This window comes from Peromyscus californicus, unplaced genomic scaffold (assembly GCF_007827085.1).
Source record: "Peromyscus californicus insignis strain IS unplaced genomic scaffold, ASM782708v3 Scaffold_10__1_contigs__length_136768540, whole genome shotgun sequence".
In the NCBI taxonomy this organism is placed as follows: Eukaryota; Metazoa; Chordata; class Mammalia; order Rodentia; family Cricetidae; genus Peromyscus; species Peromyscus californicus.
This window is the reverse complement of record NW_026294391.1, coordinates 89,364,499-89,387,069: the sequence shown is the minus strand read 5'-3', so window position 1 is coordinate 89,387,069 and position 22,571 is coordinate 89,364,499. Positions and strand designations below refer to the sequence as shown.

At 36.5% G+C, this 22,571-nt stretch overlaps 1 protein-coding gene across 2 annotated transcripts in view; it reads right to left on the bottom strand.

Moving 5' to 3' along the window:
- The window catches only part of Rnf128 (ring finger protein 128), a 109,443-nt gene continuing 86,872 nt past the window's right edge, over positions 1–22,571 (bottom strand). For both annotated transcript variants that reach the window (XM_052736603.1, XM_052736595.1), the window contains exons 3-7: positions 12,910–12,981; positions 7,970–8,052; positions 7,020–7,116; positions 6,103–6,271; positions 1–1,429 (exon numbers count right to left, since the gene is read on the bottom strand). In XM_052736603.1, the coding sequence (XP_052592563.1) occupies positions 1,296–1,429; positions 6,103–6,271; positions 7,020–7,116; positions 7,970–8,052; positions 12,910–12,981 (555 nt within the window). In that variant the 3' untranslated portion in view covers positions 1–1,295. The remainder of the gene's footprint in view (positions 1,430–6,102; positions 6,272–7,019; positions 7,117–7,969; positions 8,053–12,909; positions 12,982–22,571) is intronic.

The following is a 22,571-nucleotide window of genomic DNA, read 5'->3' as shown; positions in this document are numbered from 1 at the left end:
ATCTTTCATTGGAATAGTTTATTTACATTTCATATTTAAAGAGAATCAGTACAAATCGGGGCATCATATTTACAGCATTTTCAAATCAGTGTACAAGAATGCAATGGTTTCATCCATTATATATTCAGCAAACAAAAATACATGTCTGTTCTATTTTTGTCTAAATTCTGTTGGAATTTGCACTCACTAGGAACAAAACTGATGGACAAGCCACACAAAATAGAAATAAAGTGCATTTTCAAATAGCTCTATTTAACTTTGGTGGTTGAAGCTTCAAACTTTATATTAAGGCACCTGGAAATCCCCCCTTCCCTTGATTCTTTTTCAAACACCAACAAAATACATTCACAAAATTATAGATAGATGGATAGAATTTAAATTTAATATAATTAGCGCCTATTAAGCCAAATGTAAACTCAATTTTCAATGTCAACATTGTTTGGAAAATACATTCCATAGACAAATCTTACAGAACATTTTCTGTAAATGAATTCTGCACAGTAACCAGTTACCAATTTTTTGTGATTTATTCTGCTATTACTATTTTCAAATCTTATGGTAGTTTCTATTCTGTGCTTTTGAAAATTTCAAGTTTGAGAAATAGTTTATGATATTTTTGTAAGAAACTTTTTGTGTCTATAATCTTGTGTGGTGTCACTAATATACTTGATCAACCAATTCAGTTCACATTTTCTGACAAACTATGCTCACACTCACATGAAATACATACACAGCTTAATGAAAAAGAAAAAGTTAAAAATGAGTATTTTGCTTTAATCTTGTTCTATCAACTTAATGTACTTTAAATAGACATTTCATGAAGTACTAGCCTAAGTTTGCATTGCTTTTTACAATTCCAGATCAATATAAGCACCTGGATACAAACCCTGACACAAATAGCCCAAGCTAAAGTAGTAGTAGTATTTAATTATGATACTATCATAAAATAAAGTGATTGCAGCTACTCCACATATTTAAAGCAACATATTTTTATAAGAAAGTTGTTATAAATGAAAAACCTGGCTACTTGTAGACAGTTCTGAATGTTTAAAAATGTTGCTATCACTATCATCAAGAGGAAACTTGCCTATGAAAAACATTATAATGAGTTTGTGGAAAAAGTGACTAGGTTAAATATGCTAAGCCATTTAACTATAGTGTAATATTATTCATGTCAGCACTTTCAGTATCATTCTTGCTTTATTAAGTTTACCCAGTTCATTAATAGTAAACTAGGCCCTGATTGGCAGTCCTGTTATTACTAACGGTTCAAGTTTCTATTGACACAGAATTTCTTATGATTTAATTTCTCTAACAGCAGTCTCTTGATTAGGACTTTCATCTTCTTCAAAGGTTGGGTTGTCAACATGAGGAACAACATCCACGGCCACAGAACTTGCTTCATGGTTTACCAGCTGTAGATTTTCATCTGGAAACAGAAGGGAAAATTGTAAGATGATTCCACCCTTCTCTCCTTTCAAGACAGAATTCTGCATCATTTCCAAGAGGGCTTCTTCATTCAATGATATTATACTCTGATGATTATACCAACTCTTTGTTCCTTAATACTATATGACTTTTAAAAAACCCAATATGGGGTGCCCTCCTATATTCATGCCATTCAGAGGGTCAAGGAACAAGCATTCTTGTGCTTTCAAGGCTAGCCTGAACTACATAGTAAATTTCAGGCAGGCCTACGCTACATTATGAGATCCTGTCTCTAAAAAAAAAAAAATCGTAATTTATATTGTTTCACATAAGGCACCTATGGCATTATTGATTTATGATTCCTGTTTTTAATTCATGTACATGTGTTTACTTTTACATGAATTATGGACTCATTAAGGACAAAAGTTACATTTATTACTTTTTTATTTCCTAAATATAACAGTTCTTAAACCTGAATGCACATTACTACCATTTGGGCTATTTGAACCTAACTGTACAGTCAACAAAATATATAACCATCCTAAAAGAAAGAAGGTGTGTGTGTGTGGGGGGGGTGACGAAACAGCTAAAGAACTTTATGCTAGACAGCTAAAGATAATGTGCAGTGTAGAGTAGTTACTGAAAGTATATTATGTTATTGTAGAATTGAGAGGTGAAGTAAACAAATTGTGGGTAAGGAAAGACTTTCTCCTTTCACTGTCACTAAAAGGAATTTCAAATAAGGCCAGTAGGACAGTTGAGAATGAGCCCTGTGCTGTGGAGCAATCACATACATCCAGCAGTATAAACTCAGTGTCTTCCAGATAAGAGGGAGAGGGACAGAGAAAGGAAACGAGGGAAGAGCTTTGTGAGCAAACATGTCTATCCTAGCCTTGTTCTTTGAAAGAACTGATTGTAATAACCACCCAGTGACAATAAGTGTGCCTAATGCCCAAATCTTGCTTTTGATATATCAATCTCCAAGAAGAGACTTCTTGAAGAAATGGCAGATTTGGGGACAGGGAGTGTATAAAATTAACCTAGATTCTAACCTAGGTGTCAGCGAACTATAACTCACAGAGCTGAAACCACAATTAAGAGTGCTTTTCACACTTTAAAAAATTTCTCAAGACAAACCAACCCCTCCCCCAAGAGATACACAAAGAGAATATGCAACAGAAATAAATATATGTGGCCTTCAAACCATAAATATTTACTACTTGGTCCCTTAAAGGAAAAAAGTCAACCTAAGACTGAAAGCATACTATGGTACCAGAAAGTAAGGAAATCAAAACAATAAAGAACCCAACTTAAATAAGTTTCTGAAGACAGAAATGAAGAATTTATGAGCAATGGACAAATCATGAAACTAAACAAAGAATGAAAGAAGTATCTGTGATCTCACTCTATTACCAATAGCTGAATAAGATACAAAAGGAATAGCTCTTCCTTAAATTTTAAAATTATTATGTGTGGGAAGAACGACAGAAATAGGAAATCACTATTGGGTGAATACTTCAGTAATAATTATAACATGAAATATCAATTATTGCTAAAGTTGTCCAGTAAGGGACCCATGAGAAACAAGATATTTGCATAGTTTCCAAGCATCTATCAAAAAGATACTTAATAATTACAAATGGAAAATAGTAACTTTAAAGGGAAGAATTTGGCAGACAGAACCCTTAACTGAGTGAACAAAGTTAAAATCATTTGTAATGAGAACATTGTGTGCCTCATAATATGTGTTGCTGACTGGGACACAGCATCACTTCTCTAGCATTCTTACCAGAAATGGACAGTGATTTAATTATCATGAAGCAGCAGACAAGGCTAAATAAAGGAACATTTTATAAAGTAACCGATAAGTGATCTTCAAAAGTATCAACATCATAAAAGGCAAATATTAAGGAATCATCATAGACTGGAGATCAAGGAGACGTACAAGTACACCGAGTGTCGGATCTTGAGACAGAAAAAAGGACATGCGTGGGCCAGCCGGTGAAGTTAAGGTCTGTAGTTAATATTTCATCAGTTCATTTTCTGGGCTCCATACAAGTATATGGTTATCTAAGATGTTCATATTTGCAGAAGCTAGGAAAGGGATAGATGGGCGTTCTCTGCACTATTATTGAAACTTATTTTCTCAGTCAATCTGAAGTTATTTCAAAATTGAAAATAAAACTACCTGTAATTAGGGCCCATCCTTCATGAATTCTTATTTAATTGATCTAAAGTGCTGTTTATATGCCATATTTAAAAAAAAAACTTCTCCATGTGATTCTGATGTACAGTCAGGCTGACAACCAGAGGCCTTGCTGGATAGATTCAGTGTGGTCCCTGTACCAGAAGTATCAGTACCACCAGGAAATTTGCTATAGATACAAATTTTCAGGCCCCACTCCACTGAGTCAACAAGTCCTCTGGGAAATTAGGTAAGTAGTTAATTGTGAAGACTAGTACTCTAACAGAACTGATCCCAATGAGTACTACATAGATGAAGTAATTATGCATTTGCAATTATAAAAATCAACTGTATTTGTAATTATCAGTGACAAATATGTAAGATTCCCCAAATGAGCAATATGCAATCACAGGCAAAACTGATTGTGACCTAAGTGGTTGTTTATTCAACACGAATGTACATATCTTAGATAGCAGCATGTGCTGAGTAGAAAACAGCTTAATATAAGATGCCCTCCTCACTAAGAGGAAGTAAAATTTATATGATACAACTTAGTTCACTAAATGCATTAATAAAAATTTGTGGATGTGCATGTGAAATAAAGGCTTCTCAAAGAGTCTGGGAGGCAGGTCTTTAAAGGGGGAGCAGACATTAGACTGGGAAAGGTGGAGTGGAAGTATGCCATAGAGAAGCAAAGAGCTCAAACCTAGAGGACAGAATTGAGAAAAAGAATTGAATCAACAGGAAAGCAAGAGTGAAGAATCTAAGGTAACTAAGGATTGAGAGAAGAATCCTTAAGCCTTCAAAGTGGGTGTCACTAGTGCTGTGGGATGTTCTGTATGCTGTGAATGTGTTGCTCTGATTGGTTGATAAATAAAATGCTGATTGGCCAGTAGCCAGGTAGGAAGTATAGGCGGGACAAGCAGGGAGAATTCTGGGAAGAGGAAGGCTGAGTCAGGAGATGCCAGCTGCTGTCCAGGGAGCAGCATGTAATGGCACATAGGTAAAGCCACAGAAAACGTGACGACATATAGATTAACAGAAATGGGATGAGTTTAAGTGTAAGTGTAAGAACTAGTCAGTAGTAGGCCTGAGCTAATGGCCAAGCAGTTTTAATTAATATAAGGCCTCTATGTGTTTACTTGGGTCCAAGAGGCTTCGGGGCTGGCAGGTGAGAGAGATTCGTCCTGACCACAGGCCAGGCCGAGACACAGAAAAACTTTCAGCTACACACTAGCATTCATCCAGGAAAGAATCCAGGAGGCTTGTGGATCATTATCTCATTTGCTATTCAAATGATCTGTAAAGTCTCTCTACTTCCCCACCCTCCCAACCAATCCCCATAAGAACTGAACACAATCAAGTAGGATGGGATTTTTATATAAAAATACTAGCACAAATGAAATTATCTTTTATCTTCACTGACTTCTACTACCATACCATTATGGGAACACAAGATTATCATGAGAAAAAAAAACCAATGACTCAGTATGACAGGTAGAACAATCCACAGATAATTAACATTCCTATGTGTGTACTCAAGGAAATGTCTGGAGATCAGATTGCAAGAAATACAAAGTTTGCTTTTACATGGTTGTGTGCCTCGTGACGTCTTCAGAAATGGTATTTATGGCACCCATAAACCTACAGAGGGCAAAGGTATGTCAGGGAAAGCTGAAATGTTCACAAGTTATTGTGGTAATTAGTGTCTTCCATTTTTACACTAAAATTAGGTTACTTCAAGGTAAGGAATGAGGGAAAACTTTCAAACCAAGAAAAACATGGAAAAAGATGTTAGAAAAAGGAAAAATAATTTATATAGAGATTTGATAGTTTTAGAGGAAAAGGTAACAAAATTAAATAACCCCCCAAATTTCTCCACTCTTCATATTAAATTACTAAACTGTCATAATAACCCACATGAATTCCAAAATTAAGACGTTCAATCTTAGTTTCTAACAATTGATTCATGTCCTAGAAGAGTCAACAGGTGGCAGCACATACCATTGCTAAACCTAGTTGCCTATGCTCAAGATGGATTCCTGAGAAGATAGGCATAAACCTAGCTGCTGGAAATCTAATTCTTCTATTATTTCAGGAGTCATTTATCCCACATTCTGATTTATCTGCAATAAACAATGGCTTCTAAAATTTAAAGGTTCTCCTTCGCCCCAGTAAGAAGTTAATGAGCCAACATTTAAATGGCCCAGAGAGCAGCTTTCCAACAAAACTCTTCTTTTATGAATAATCTCAATTCCTTCGGCATGCCATCTATTTTAGGAATATTTGAATATGTATGGACTCTTTGAATATGCATATGCTTTATGGCAGGAGTACATCTTTCACTGCATCATTTTAAATAGAAAAAAAACTTAAATGGCATAATGGATGGATGGAACCATCACTAAAAAGCAAGAATACATGGATAGATGTGTGGCCCACAGTCGACTACTTGTGATGAGGTCCCTGCCCTTCAGTACTGTGCTTACTTGCTGACTGCACATGTTCCTCCAGAGGCGGCTCATCTGCTCCCTGGACTGAAGCATAGCCAGATGATGCAGTCTCACTGCGATTGTCTTCTTCATGGGGAGAGGCAGTATTAGATGCATCATTGGAAACAGGTACTTGTAAAGACACTGATCCATCTTCAACATCCACCTGTGGAAAGCATTCAAACAAATTAAGACTTTCGGAGTGCATGCATTACATTGGCATATGATTATGATGCTTTCATTGGTGATAACTCAGAGCAATATTTCTTAGCCTCATAAACCTCTAACCTATTTTCATGTCACAAAAATCTCTTGCTGGCCCCAGTCATGGTAGCTAGTGTAGGAATCGGCTCTAACAATTGGGTACATATGTCTTTATTTGGTTGATCCCTTCACCTCAAAAACATAATGGCTAGTACAAGGTAGGCACTCAGTATACATTAATATATATTATTCTGTCCCAAAAGAGAACTGAAAATAGTCTGATCTGTATATTTCTGTTAAGTTAAAAGTTGTCATGTATTTTATCTTGAAGATAAGTTTTTTCATTTACCAAAAATAAATTATAATTTTATTATGCCTTCTCAAACTGTCATGCTTACTTAATGACAAATTTGTAACTATGTAATAATGACAGAGTTAAACAGAAAAGTAGATATGTTGGTAGTTTACAGTTCTAATTCTGATCCATATAATAAGTACACTTGAGAAGGGAGAAAAAGGAACATGAATATGTCCAAGATGGTAGGAACCTCTCTGTGTCTATAAAAGAAATATGTCTAGTTTTGGGTATAAACTAAATGATTTGCATATTACCTACCCAGAGAGAGAAGGATGTTATTTTCATGAATGCCCAGGAATATAAATACCACACTGCTGAAGTTCCTTCATAGAAAGAATATAGCAACGTTTACCTCAATTCCCAGAGCTTTGAGAATGTCACACTTGCACATGGGGCAAGTCCTGTGTTCTAAAAGCCATGGGTCCACACATGTCTTATGGAAAATATGACTAATGAAGGAGAAAAGAGATAATGTAGTTATAAGATGTGAAACAGCAACAACACTTTGCCGCATGCATGCACGCACACACGCACGCACGCATGCACGCCCACACGCACACACACAGAGATTACACTTAGCCTTTGCAAGGATGTCTTTTCCCCTTTTAAACATACCATTAATAAAGGGTCCACAGAACAGATTTCAGAATACAGAGCTCTTAAATATAGAGGCCCCATTACTCTAGCCTCAAAAAACTATTTTTAGTATTCATAACTTGAAAATGGCTAATGCTGCTTGACTTAAATCTGTTGGTATTTCAAATGTTACAATATTAAAATTATCAGTTCCCTAACTCTAAAATAGAATCATCATTCTCAGTAACAGAATGATATAGTACTGAATACAACACAGTACCAATGCTTTAGGCAATGAAATGTGCTCCAACAATACCTCTATTTAATAGCTGAGAGAAGATTAACCTTCTGGAGAGGAATAATATTTTAAACATCTAAAGAGTAAAGACTTCAAAATAGGCCACTAAGTTGATTTTTATTTTTTCTCAATAGGAATGTTAAAATGAATTTAAAATAAAGAAGCAAGTACTAACCACACACACACACACACACACACACACACACACACACACACACACACACACACACACACACAGAGTCTCTGCTGACTAGGTTTCTCAGTTTCCTGCAGAGATAAAAACTGTTGAGAACAAATTGTACTGAATTTTAGAAACTATAATTCAGTTTTAGTGCTATATCAATTTGGAAGCATTTAGAATAGTTTTCCTTCATCGTGCTAATTTTAAGGATGTTATTTTTATGGCTATGAAAGAAGATGAAACTTACTTGCAGGTTAGGATGCGCACCAAATCATTTGGTTTATAGAGCTCAATACACACAGCACAGCTATCTCCATCAGGGCCAATTTCCTATGAACAAATAGTTACTGTTACTCAAACAAGAAAAAGTAAATTAAACTTCAGAGCTGGACCAGCATATGTACATGCATTTAACACCTAGAAATTCCTACAGAAAGAGAAACATTACTGAGTATGCAGCTATGAAGTTTCAATGGGTGGTTTCAATTTATTGACGTTTGGAAGAGGCAAAATAATAAAGTCAACAAAACGGAGAAGGAACAAATTAAACCATGTAGTACTGACTTCCATTCTTTTTCTTGACTTTGGAATTTATAGAAAAACATGTATATGTTTTCATAGTTATGTTTTCGCTAAAAAAGGTATAATTTGCATATAGTAAAATTCAGTCATTTAGTCTACAGTCCTGCACATTCTGAAAAACATATGTAGTAATATAATCCCCATCACAATCAAGATATAGAATAATGACATTACCCCCAATAAATTCATCCATATTCCCTTAGTAACTAAGCCTTCCTCTCATTCCCAACCGTTGCCTATCACTGTTGTATTTTCAATTCCTATACCTTAGGCTTTTAAAAATAATGCCATATAAATGGAATCATACACTATCTAAGTTTTGAGTCTCGCTTCCTTCACTCATCATAAGGCCTTTGATATTCGCATATGTTATTGTAGGTAGCAGTAGGACTTGCTTACCCTTTTATTACTAAATTTTATTCCATGGTATGAATATTCCACAGTGAGGAAGGAGGAAGGAAAGGGAGACCGGCTGGAGCCACCGCCAAGACGAGAAAGATGTAAAGTACCGGTAAGCCACAAGCCAGTGGCAAAGTAAAGATTAATAGAAATGGGCTGAATATAAGAGTGAGAGCTAGACAATGATAGGCCTGAGCTCATGGCCAAGCAGTTTAAATAATGTAAGAGTCTGTGTGTTTATTTTATAAGTGGGCTCTGGGACTGGCGGTACTTGGCGGTGGGAGCTGGAGAAAAATTCTCCAGCTACACCACAGTTTATTTACCAGGTGATGGGAATTCAGATTCTTTCCAGTTTGTAAAGAATTACTAATAACTATGTTTAGGAGTTTAATGGGGATATAGGAGTATCCTTCCTTTACAGTAAATATCTAGTATGGTAAATGCATTTTTTAACTTCATAAGAAATTGTTAATCAGGGTAGACATAATCATTTAGTATTGTCACCAGAAGATACATAAGAATCCCAGAGGTTGTACATATTCATCAGGTCTTGTCTTTTCCAGGAATGTATACTGGTAACACAGGTGGTTCTAATTTTGTATTTCCCTAATGAACAGTGACATTGGGTATTCTTTTGTATACTTCTCTGCCATATGTTCCTTTGATGAAACATCTGTTTAGTATACTTACTATATTTATTAAATTTTAAGACATATTTTTATTGTTGTGAGCCACCAAATGGGAGCTGGGAATTGAACCCAGGACTTCTGTAAGAGCAGCAAATGCTCCTAAACTCTGAACCATCTCTTCAGCACATATTTACTCAAAGTAATTAGCACATACAGTATTAGGTTTCATTGTAGTATTTTTCTATTATTTTATTTATTGTTATTTTATGTGTATGAGTGCCTGAATGCATTATCTGTATACCACATGCATACAGTGCCTGAATAGGCCAGAAGGGGGCATTGGATCTCCTGGGACTGGAGTTTTAGATGCTTGTCAGTCACTATGTGCATGCTGGAAATTGAACCCTTGTCCTCTGGAAGTGCAGCCAGTGCTCGTAGCCATTAAGTCATCTCTCCAGCCTCCTCAGTGTGGAATTTTAAATTTATTTGGTGGTTGTTGATTCTCCCCCCTCCTATATTCTCCACCATCTCCCTGACCCCTCTTGTACCTTTATGGCCCTTTCTCACAATCTCCTTTGTGCTTTCCTATCACAGGTTTGTGTCTCTACTTTTATTTGGCTGCTCCTCTTGTTGGTGAGTCAAGAGGTTTTTGTATTCTAAGTGTAGTCATTCAATAAATGTGCAGTTTGCAAATATTTTCTCCAAGACTGTGCCTTGTGTTTTCTTTCTTTAAAAATTGTCTCTCAAATAACAGAAATTCATTTATTTGTTTGTTTGTTTAGTTGATACAGGGTCTCACTGTGTAGCCCTGGCTGCCTGGGAATTTGCTATGTAGACCAGGCTGGCTTCACTCTGAGAGACACCTATGCCTCCAAGTTTGGGCTTATAAGATGTGCCCACCATGTTTGGCAAGAATAGGAATTTTTTAATTTTTATTTTATTTTATGTGTATGTAAGTTTTACCTTCTTTTATGTCTGTGCACCATGTGTATGTCTGGTGCCTGCAGAAGAGGGTATCAGATCCCCTGGAACTGGAGTTACAGATGGTTGGGAGTGCTAAGAATGGAAGCTGGGTATTCTGAAAGAGTAGCCAGTACTCTTGAGCCATCTTGCCTGCCCCCAAAGAACAGAAATTCTTAAAGTTTAACCGTCAAATTCCACATTTTCCCTGTAGACTTGTTTTTGGTGTCACACATAAAAATTATCAATGTATCTCACCTACATCATGAATTATTTTTCTCCAAAGACTTCTAAGGAATCAATCATTATAGACCTTATATTTAGGCCTATAATCTTTTCTGAGTTAATTTTTACACTGTACAAAGAAAGGAGGTATTTTAAAAATGGATATTATGTTGGCTAGTTTTATAACAGCTTGACATAAGTGTCATTTTGGAAGAAGGAATCTCCATTGAGAAAATGTTCCCACCAGATTGACCTGTGGTTCACTTTCTTCATTAATGGTTGATATAGGAGGGCATAGCTCACTGTAGGTGATGTCACCCTGGGCTGGTGGTCCTGAGGGTTACAAGAAAGCATGTTGAGCAAGCCATGAGGCAGCAAATCAGTAAGAAGCACTCCTCCATGACCTCTGCATCAGTTTCTGCCTCCAGGTTCCTGCCCTGTTTAAATTCCTGTCCTGACTTCCCTCAGTGATAGACTGACATAGAACTGTAAACCTAAATAAACCCTTTCCTCCCCAAGTTGCTTCTGGTCATGGTGCTTTAAGCATAGCAATAGAAACCTTAACTAAGACAGATCATCACTGCAGAGAGTTTTCCTTGCTTCATTGCCTTTGGATCTTCATAAAAAAAAATAAATTGGCCACGTGTCTGTTGGTCCATTTCTTGATTCTATATCTTACCATTCATTTATAAGTCTAGCATTTCTACACCCCCACAGACACAGTCTTAAAATAATCCTGAAAATTGGGGGTGTGTGTGAATTACTATTTGAAGTTTTTTGTTTGTTTGTTTTTTTAAATCCTCCCTATATTGAGACAAGGTCTTTCTCTGTAGCCTAGGCTAAACTTGAACTTCCAATCCTTTTACCTCCGCTTTCTGGATGCTGGAATTGAAGGCATGTACAAGGTCCAGGAATGAAGTCATATGAGGAAAATTCTAAGTGCTTGTGAGAACACTCCAAAAAAACAAGACCAGAGTCTTGTGACCTCAGTTTCTTCAAAACATTGAATTGTTCCTGGAATGTGTTTTTGTGCTCCTCCCAGGTGTAGTGGATAGGAGTGAGTTGACTTCAGCTTGCTCATTATTGCTTGCTGATATTATTCAATTAATTTTTATATGCCTCTATGGAAAATGTGTTTTTGCCACATGTGGCTTGTCCTTGCAATTATATACAGCTTGAACTCATGAGAACTTTACTCATCTGACAGTTCTGAACCTCCAGAGTATAAATTGTCAGGTGCTCTGAATAAAGTTGGCTATTACATGAGACTTTAGTCTGTCTTATTTATCAGCTCCATTTTCCCAGGTCCCACCATCTGTAGAGTGGTGACACAGCACATTCAATTTCTACAGTTCTTATTCATCAAAACTGTTTTGATTACACTAGTTCTTGAGCTTTTCTAATATTATCTCATGAAAATTCTTGTTGAAACTCTTATCTTACGCATAGGTTAGTTTAAGATGAACTGACAACTTAACAATGAAGTCTTTGATCCATAAACATGATATAGATCTCCATTTATTTATATTTTCTTTGATTTCTTTCTCCATACTTATGATTGAACTCAAAGCCTCAAGGATGCTAGGCAAGAGCTCTACCACTGAGCTATAATCCCCAGATCCTGTGACTTCTTTCATTGGTGTTGTACAATTTTTAACATATAAATTTTGTACACATTTGGAATATTTGTTTTCAAGATCTTAATGCTTCTGATGGTGTTATAAATGTTAAATCTTTATTTCACTATGTCCTACAGTTTTTTGGGGATGTCTTTCCTCATCAGTGGGTTTTCAACTGTCTTAAATCTAAAATGGACATTAAACAAAGTTGTACTGAAGCATATTAGTTTTCTATCATTACTGTTGCAAATTACCATCACTTGTTGGCTTACATTTGCATGGCTAATCTTTTGTGGCAGTCAAAATTAACTGAGGAGTTGGCAGTACTACGTTCCTTCTGGGGACTTCAGGGAAAATACCTTTCATTACCTTTTCTAGCTTCTAGAGAATTCCTACATTCCATTTCATGGCCTCTTCCTTGAACACTCCACATTTTTTATTCCATTGCAACCCGGCTATGGATGGCAGTCAGACCTCCTCCTTTATTCCAGCTTATAAGGATTCTAATTATATTTAGGGCTTGTCTAAATAGTCCTGCATGATCTCCCTCTTAAACTTTCTCTATCTGCAATTTCTTTCTGCCTGATAATGTAATATTTGCAGGTGCCAGTGATTAGTACCTAGGTACAGTTGGGGGCCATTATACACTCTAATTTCAGTGTTGACTAGAATTTTAATAATCAATGAGGTATATAAATGCTAATGAAAAGACAATTGGAGGAGGGCATTTAAAGAATGGCCTGGTATGCTTGTTTTAAAAATAACAAAAGTACCTTGTCTCCTTGTTTCAAAGTGCGCAGTTGAAGCTTTCCAATAGCTTTCTTAGCATCTGCCTTTAACTGCCTCTGTAACAAATATTAGAAGACATATTTTTAAAAGAAGTATGATAAAAGGTATAGTGATATAATATTAATTGGTAAAAGTTCCTATCCAAATAACAATTTAGAGATTAAAATCTGCAGCTAGGGAGATGGCTCTGTTGGTAAAGTGCTTGTTCTGCAAGCATAAGGCTCTACGTTTGATGCCCAGCATCCACAGAAAAGCTCGGCACCCGAGTGTGGGACTCTAATCCCGGCATCCAGGAGGTAGAAACAGGGAGATCATGGAGCTTTGCCAGTCAGTCAGTCAGGTTGATTCAGTGAGCCCCAGGTTCAGTCAAAGGCTCTGGCTCAGAGAATAAGATGGACAGCAACTGAGGAAGACAGCCGTCTTTGACCTTTGACCTCCACACACATGTTCAAATGCATGCATGCACACACACAATTTTTTAATTAAAAATTTTTATATATTTTGATCACATTCTTTCCTTTCCTTCAGTGCCTCTCAGATCCTCCTCCTCACCTCCCTCCCTGTCCAAAGCAAAACAAAAAGTGTACAAAATAAAACAAAAACCAGTCTGTTTTGTTTTAGCTAGCTACTCCTGGGTATGGGGCCTGCCCTTGAAAGTGGTTGATATACCCAGTGACACTCCAGTGGAGAAAACTGATTTTTATTTCCCAGCAGGTATCAATTGCAAATAGCTTCTTGGCACACACACCACAAATTAATTAACCATAATACATATCTCATTCATCTGCTATTAAGCAGGATCTTCCAAATTACTGAAACTTTCCTTATAGTCCACTGAGTCAATTGTATGTTACCTATATATTCACAGCTATGTGGGGCCATCCACTAGAACAATGCTTCTCAACCTTCCTAATGCTTTAACCTTTAATACAGTTCCTCATGCTGTGGTGACCCCCAACCATAACATTATTTTTGTTGCTATTTCATAACTGTAATTTTGCTATTATTATGAATTGTAATATAAATATCTGCTATGCAGGATGTGATATGTGACCCCAAAGGGGTAGCAACCCACAGGTTGTGAACTGCTGCACTAGAGCATGGTCAATCTACCAGGGCTACACACTTAAATAAAACTGACTTTCCATTCCAAGTACCCATCAATTGTAAAAAGTTCAACTAGTGGGGGATGTTTCCAGCCCTTCCTCTTCCATGAGGAATGTTGGCTGGTTTGATCTTGTCTAAGTCTTGTGGAGTTAATCACAGTTGCTGTAAGCTCATGAGTGTAGTGGTCCTAAAATGTCCAGAAGATACTGTTTTACCCTAATCCTCTCAAATATCTGACTCTTATAATTTTTCTGCTCCCTCTTCTAAGATATTCTCTGAGCCTTGGGGTCAGGCAGTGTGATACAGATGCCCCATTTATGGCTCAGTACCCCATCTACACTATACTTCAACCAGTTTTGAGTTTCAGTGTTAACTCCTGTGCACTGCCCAAATCTGATGAGGACTGAAAATTGCACTCATCTATGGATTTAGACATATGAATTTAGAAGGCAGTTTGATACTATGTCCATTTAGCAAAATACTAGTAATGTGTCCACCCCCTGAGTTCCTGGCAAGATTTATAATACCAGACATTAGTCTCCTCATGTAGAGTAGACCCTAAATCTACAAATTACTGAAACTTACATACTGTGTTTCCCTACTTTAAAAAATAGCATCCCTGGGACCATAATTGAAAAAAACAGTATGCCTCTCTCCCAAATGGATTCAGACACAAGGAATTTTTGAAGCAATTTTCCTATTTTAAAGCTCAGAGGACCTTAAAGTACACCTTCTCCAGTTTCTTTTCTGAAATGGGTCTTGTTCAAACAAAAGTGCACAGGATTTGAATTCAAATGGAACTAGATTAAAAATCTGACTTTGTCATTGACTAAAGAATAACATTAACAAGTCACTGAATTATTGAGCTTACCCACTTTTCTAGAAAATGAGGATAATAACAACTCTTACATTATTCAGTATTAGGAAACCCTGCTGCTTATGATTACCATTGTCTAGGAAGAAGGATGGATTCCAAGTTGTTTCATTGAGCACGTATCTAGATAAGTCTGGATATTCAACATCAAATTAAAGCTCAGGAACAAGGACTAATACATTCTGCACAAGTCATATTATCAAGTGGGATGACCCTCCAAGTTAAAAAAAAACAAAAATAATGGAATCATTGAGAGACTGTCTTTCTTCTTATGCAGGTTGAATAGTCACAGGAAAAATGTTGCAAATAAATCTTTCTCTTTCAGAAAAAAATATGCCTATATTCTTTCTATGTAAGAAAGACAGGTAAACTTCATATGTTTAAAATGAAGTTGAGATAGGTTTCACATCAGGGTAGATGCTGTGTGGACTCAATAGCATTGCAGGGGGTTATATGATACACAATCTTATTTTGAATTGTAAAATGAATGAACTTACCAGAAATTCAGCAAACAATAGGTGTTCAGAACCAGAGTTCATTATGAGAATGAAAATAGCTCCCCGCCATGCAGGGTCTGCTCCCTAGCAGGGACCCCAGCTGATACATGTTACATGAAAATTAGATATAATGCAAACAAAACATCTAACACAGTGTCTAACATATCATAGATACTCAATAGGATATTTAGTAATGAAACTATAAACTATTACTTGTAAATAAGTATCACTGGGTACAGGAAACATGTCTATAAATAATTCTGACAAATACATTTTGGAAGAAAATAATCCATAGTATAGGTATGTAAATAATGTCCTCAATGCCCAAAGATGTATCCTACAAAAAAACCCTCTCAGATTGCTACTTAACCAGTAAATATAGATTGGTCGAAATAATTAACGAGGATGCTAATGAAAGCCCTAGTAAAGGCTAGAAGAATAATAGAACTTGATCTTTATATTCCTGGAGTCTAGTCCAGTAAAAACATCTATAATTCAGCTGTTTTCTAATAGTTTTTCAGTTTTTTGTGCCTATGGTCTGTTAAACGCTGTTTCTTTCACTGAACAACTAGGACCCACAGGCCTAGCTGGCTCAGATTTCTAAGCCTCAGTACTTTCTTATCACATAGATCAGGAGCTACTCAGACATTGAGAAAAAATGAAAAGGGAAACACAGCCAATGAAAGAAAGGAATATAGTATACCCACAAATATATCTTTGTTAATTCTTTTGTTATTTGTCTTTAAAGCATTTCTGATTGAGGTTTAAGCAACAAGCTCTGTAGACAATTAGAGAAATGAAGTCATTAGGAAGTGATATTGCTCTAGCATGTTTATTTGATTAAGTGTACATACTCTGGGATGGGAGGGCGATCTGGTTACAACATCTGTCACCCTACTCATCTCCAAGGTTGACTCAGCTAATCTGGCTGGCTAGGCCGGTGTCCCCTTTCAACCTTACCACTCCGCACGTATCTCACAAACTTTCATGCTTGGCTGAAGAGGACAACCTTCCCCTATAGAGCAGGAACATTCCTTCATCAAGGGTATATGAGTAGCTGTACTGTCCTGACAGACCCTCCAAACAAGCTCTCAAGTCTGCATTTTCTGATTTCTCATTCCTAAATATTCAATTCAATACATTAGCAGTCCCCAAGTCTCCAACAACAATGCCTATACATTTACGAGTAATGACTGCCAAACAAGTAATTTTCTTCATTGCAGCTACAATTGTAATTCAAATTAATTATATTTTTAGGCCCAGGGGCAATGTTATATGCCATGTATAAATCTATTCCCAAGAAACAAAAGAACTGGTATTAATACCAAGCTAAAAATAGGTGATGGGGGTGAAACACACACACACACACACACACACACACACACACACACACACACACACAAGGACAAGTTGCAAATGCCTAGTTATTAAATAAGAAACTTGATTATAGAAGATCTCTAAAGATCTGCAACATTTAAAGACATCATGCTGGTTCAAATAGTAATTTGAAATTCATTCCATAAAAATGAGTATTTTATATAGCTCTCAGACCCCACCAGAGAAGGGCCTTTGTGCAGTGATGGTGGTAGATGCGGAAACTCACAAATGGTCAAAATGCAAAGAGTAAGTATTAGTAGAGTGCTCAGCCACAGATGGGACATCTGTATCACACCCGTCAAAACTCAGGGACCTCTTAAAGGACACAGCAGGAAGACTGTAAAAGCTAGAGGTCACGGATGGCTAGCATGAAATGTCTTCTGGACATGGGAAGACCACTGAACTCATGATCTCACAGCAGCTGTGGTTGCCTGCACATGATCAAACCAGTAAACATTCCTGCATGGGGGGGGGGCTTTGAGAGCCCCATGCCTATTTGAGGAGCTATTTACAGTTGATGGGTGCTGGAAGAGGGAATGTCAATTTTCTTTATGGGTGTGGTTCCTGCTAGATGACCCATGCCCTAGTGCAGTGGTTCTCAACTGTCCTAATGTTGCAACTCCTTAATACAGTTCCTCATGTTGTGGTGACCCCCTCAACCATAAAATTATTTTTGTTGTTAATCCATAACTGTAATTTGCTACTGTTATGACTTTTAATAAAAATATCTGATATGCAGGATATCTGATTTGCGACCCCCATGAAAGGGTCTCTGGACCCCCTAAGGGGTCATGACCCACAGGTTGAGAATCCCTGCTCTGGTGGGTAATTCCATACTGATGATATACAGGCAGCACAATAGGACTCAGTGGGTTAAAAACAATAACACAAAGTTCGCAGGGAGTGGTAGAGCCTGGGGTGGACCTGGGAGCAGTCACAGAGAGGTTTGTAGGGTGAGTGTTTTAAAAATGCATAGTATGAGATGTATGAAAAATTAATAATAGTTTTAAAAGAGAAGTATATGCTCCATAAGTCCTTATCTTTCTCCCACTAGACTGTTAGTAGCTAGAGGACTGGGCCTTAATGGTTTGTTTTTAAAATTTTCTACAATGCCTACTCATTTAGAGAATATCTAATTTAAAAATATAAACACTTTCAGCACTTTCTCAAACAAGACATTTTTTTGAAGTCTCTTTTCCAGTATATCGGGGGGAAAGAAAATTTAAAGAGCATTTCCCAGACTCCTAGTATGTATCAGGCTCAGCCCTAAGATTTCTATCTGTCGGCCCTAAGATTTCTATCTGTGTCATCACGTATAATCATTAACTACCTTGTGAAATAGGGATTTTAATATCCAAGTTTTATAGACAAGTCAAGTGGGTTCTGAAGCCTGACTAAAGTCCAGACAGGTGGCTGGTTGCAGGGCTGATTCAGTTCCACCCCAGCTTGTATCTGACTTTGAAGCTGCTGATCTCTCCACCGCAGTACACTGCCTCCATTGTGTGCTAGAGAAGAAGCCTTTAAAAAGGCTTTGCATTCCTTGTGAAGAAGATAAAGGAAAGAAACAAGGGAGGGAACCCTCCAAGTCAGCTATTATTCACTCTTGAAATTGTGTCTAAATTGCTATACATTGTGATTTGAGAAACGTTTTAAATAGGCATATAATACTAACAGCCTCTCCCCTCCTCCTCAATCCTAAATCATATCTGGTTTAAGAATATTTGATAATAGAGTTGAGAATTGAAGAAAAAAAAAGCACTGCTTTTTGTGTGCATGCCGATTTTCTTAACAGAAGCTTGATGCCATTTTTCAAACCAATCAAAAGCTTTGACAGCGCCAGTAACTGAAGATCTATCAGCTACACAGTTTTGGGTGATGGCTGCTGTTTTGGTTCTGAGAATTTCTCAGCTGACAGTGGGGAAGGAGCTGAAAATAAAGTCAGAGGAATTATTATTTATTATAATTTTCAATTTATAAATTGCAAGGAACACGAGATATTCTATTTAGCTCATTTGTATATTCATACCAAATTCAGTAAAACATATGTCAATCTGGTGATTTGTCAGCCTGGGTGTTGGTCACAGGGCATTTAACATTCAGTGGAAATGAAATATATATATGAACAACATCACTTCTAGAGTTAAACTAATTACTTAATAGGGCTAGAGTACACAAAAACAAGAAAGAGGTTAAAATAAACAAACTTGATTTTTCTGCATGTAAGTCACTGCTTTTTAAAAAACAAACATTCATTAAAAGCTAAAAATAAGAACATTTTCCAAGAACGAAAGTTAAAAAAATCATAATCTTGGCTCAGAGTTTATAAAAACAATGCTTAATTTTTTTTTGAAAATATACAGTGAGAGGATTCTTTTCCTAGGATACATTCCTGTGAGCAAATGCAATGTCTGTGCTATGTGGCAACTTAGGCATATGAGAATTTGCCTCGCTCAATGAAAACCTATGCAGAATATCTGAAAAAGAGTTTCTACATTATGAAACATTTTTCTTCAATTAAAAAGGAAAGAAGCAGGCTGGGCAGTAGTGGCGCACGCCTTTAATCCCAGCACTTGGGAGGCAGAGCCAGGTGGATCTCTGTGAGTTCGAGGCCAGCCTGGTCTACAAAGCAAGTTCCAGGACCGCCAGAGCTGTTATACCCAAAAATCCCTATTTCAAAAAAGAAACAAAAACTAAAATAAATAAATAAATAAGCAAGTTTTAAAAAAGGTGTTCCTTATAGGAGAGGAGAAACAAGCAATTAAACATGCTTCCATATATCTAAAAACCCCGAAGACTGGGATAAAGAGGAATATAGGTCATTCCCATAAAGATGGCCACCATTAGCAGTATAAGGAACTGGACTGCAAGGAAGAATTGTGAAGAAAGGGAAAACTGGCCAATGGATATGCTATAACTAAAATTATACCCTTAACAAAGAAACATAATCAGCACCTTTAAAAATCGTGTTATGCCTAAAATCTGTACTTTTGAGTTGACTCTAGTCCATAGCAAACATATCCCCTTCTCTCAACCCTGAGTAACTGCTGTCCTACTCTCTGCTTCTATGAGATTAACTTTTCTTTACAAAGGGAAGAAAATTCTGGAATTCTGCTATTCAAATTCATTTACTTGAAATTTGCTAGGGGAGCAGCTCTTAAGTGACCTTATTATACCAAAATGCATGCCCCTGCACATACACAGTGCTAACTCTGTTTGGTAAAGGATAGATTCAATAAATTGGCTATGGTAATCATTTCACAATGGACATCATATCAAATCAGCATGGTGAACATTTTGGATACCATTTTATTTGCCAATTATGCAGCAACATAGTTGGGGAAAGAATTAGTGACATGATCTGGGTATGGTTATGCCTGGCTGTAGTCCCAACCATTGTGGAAAACTGAGATGGAAGAATTGTTGGTGTCAAAAGTTCATCACCACCTTGGGTAACTGTTATGGTTTGCAAGTTAAATGTTCTCAGAGGCTCATACTCAAAGGGTGTTGTTGCCAGGTGGAAGCATTTCTACAAAATGATGGAACCTTTAGGACATGGGTCTGAGTGAAGGTAAATTCAAGTATTGAGGGTGCACCCTTGAAGGGATTGTTGGGAACCCATCCTTTCCTGTATTCATGACCACAACAGGGTGAATAATTTTGCTATATGGTCTGCTATGATGCTTTACCTGGCCCAAAGTGGCATGCTAAGTGATTGTGGACTGAAATCTCAAATCTGTAAACCATAATAAACTTTTCCTACTTTAAGTTTTCTCAGGTGGCAAAACCAAACCAAATAAATGAAAACATACCAGCAACAGTGAAACCCATTCTCAATAAAACAATGATACAAGTATAAAATTAAAGTATATGAATATATTAAAATTCTGAGACCCATTATTTGAGTTTCCTTTTGATCTGTGAAAAAGTCAAAAGGCTGTGAAGCTAGGCCTCATTTAGACAAGTATTTGTTTAACTTACTCCATATAAGAGCCAAAATTCTCATGGTATAAAAGGCCCTGAATAATTCTCAAATGTTGGCAAGAATAGACCCATACATGAAAACACATCAACCACAAATATGCTTAAATATATGTTTAAACATATATATAGAGAGATAGATGATAGATTTGATAGATAAATAATGGTACAAAATGTAAGCAGCTAATGTATTTTTCAGTTAATTTAACTAAAAGAGAAAATTTGCCACAATTGGGAATATTCCAGATAATGTTTACAATATTTTTTATTCAATGACAATTTTTTTGAGACAGGGTCTCACATTGCAGCTGAGGCTTGTCTGGAACCTACTATGTAGCCAGTCTGGCTTCAGACACTCAGTGACCCTCTTGCCTGTCAACCTTTCAAGTGCTGAAATTACAGACACGAGCCAGCAACAGGTCCAAGGACAAATTTTAAGATATTAATACAGCTCAGCCCTTCTTCATCTGAGAGCACACTGTGCTGCTATTTCTAACAGCAATCTATAGGAGATGTATGGCATATCTCTGCCTAGGGAACTAATTTGAGTATCAGAGTCCCAGACTCAAATGGTAGGAGTAAGGAGGGCTGATTGCTAGGATCGTCCTCCTTGCAACTGGTCATGCTTTCTGAAACGCAGGACCCAGACAATGAAACCAGGTGCATATCATCTAGCTAGACTGTTGTGCAAAGCAATCTTGAAAAACTGGTACAACATGGTTCATTGCTCCAGCCGTATCTAACAATACATCAATCACTAATATAAAGGACACTTTGAAGGCCACATTCCTAGAGTTGGCTAATGTCCAATCATGGTTAACTTGGGAACATTCAAGGAGTAAGCAACTAGTTCCGCTCTGTTACCTCTCGTCTTACAATCTATTCACATTGCCTTTGATCAAAATCTTTTTACAAAAACCCATCAGTTAGTGTAGTACTTTTTAGAAAAGTATTTATATATACATACTTCATTTGCCAAGTATTTACTATAGTAAATTCTAAGTATTTATATATACTATTATATTGATATTATATATGTTATGATATAAGCATATAGTTACATTAAATAGTATTCAGTTGATATTTATAGATTTAGTTATATATAGTATAGTATTTATATTAGCATAGTATAGCATTTGTATACATTTGTATATCTACAATATATACAACACATATACACACACACAGTCTGTAAGGACAATAAATACCTCTAATAGGTGCAAAAGCCAACAGGAGATAGGAAGAGGCTCAATCAACAATTCAATCATCTATAAGACCATCACAAATATCTTTTATTGCTTCACCAATTTCATTATCCATTTACCCTTTGATCTATGGCTACTTGAACTTTGTAATACAGTTGTCCAGAGTGCCTTAAAATACAGTAATAAATTATGTAATTTAAATTCTTTTTCAGGGAAGTCACTATCCATTGGTATTACCTCTTGAGGAAATCTTAGTTGAATCTCCCAGTATATTTGACTATTGTATGATCTGTTTACACACAAGAGTTGACTCTTACCAACAATACCTGTATTATACCATATTACAGTATGATTATTTTATTATGTGTGTATGTGTGTGTGTGGATACCAGAGGTTAACATCAGGTATTTTTCTTATTATTTTTGTTTGTTCTTTTTAAATAATTATATTACTTTCTAGTCCTTCCAATGTCTTCCTTGTATCCCAACCTACTCCCCCTTAATTTTATGGCCATCTTCTTTTGTTATAATTACATATATATGCCTAAATATATAAATGCAACTGCTCAGTCCAGTTAGTGTTACTTATATGCATATGATTTCAGGACT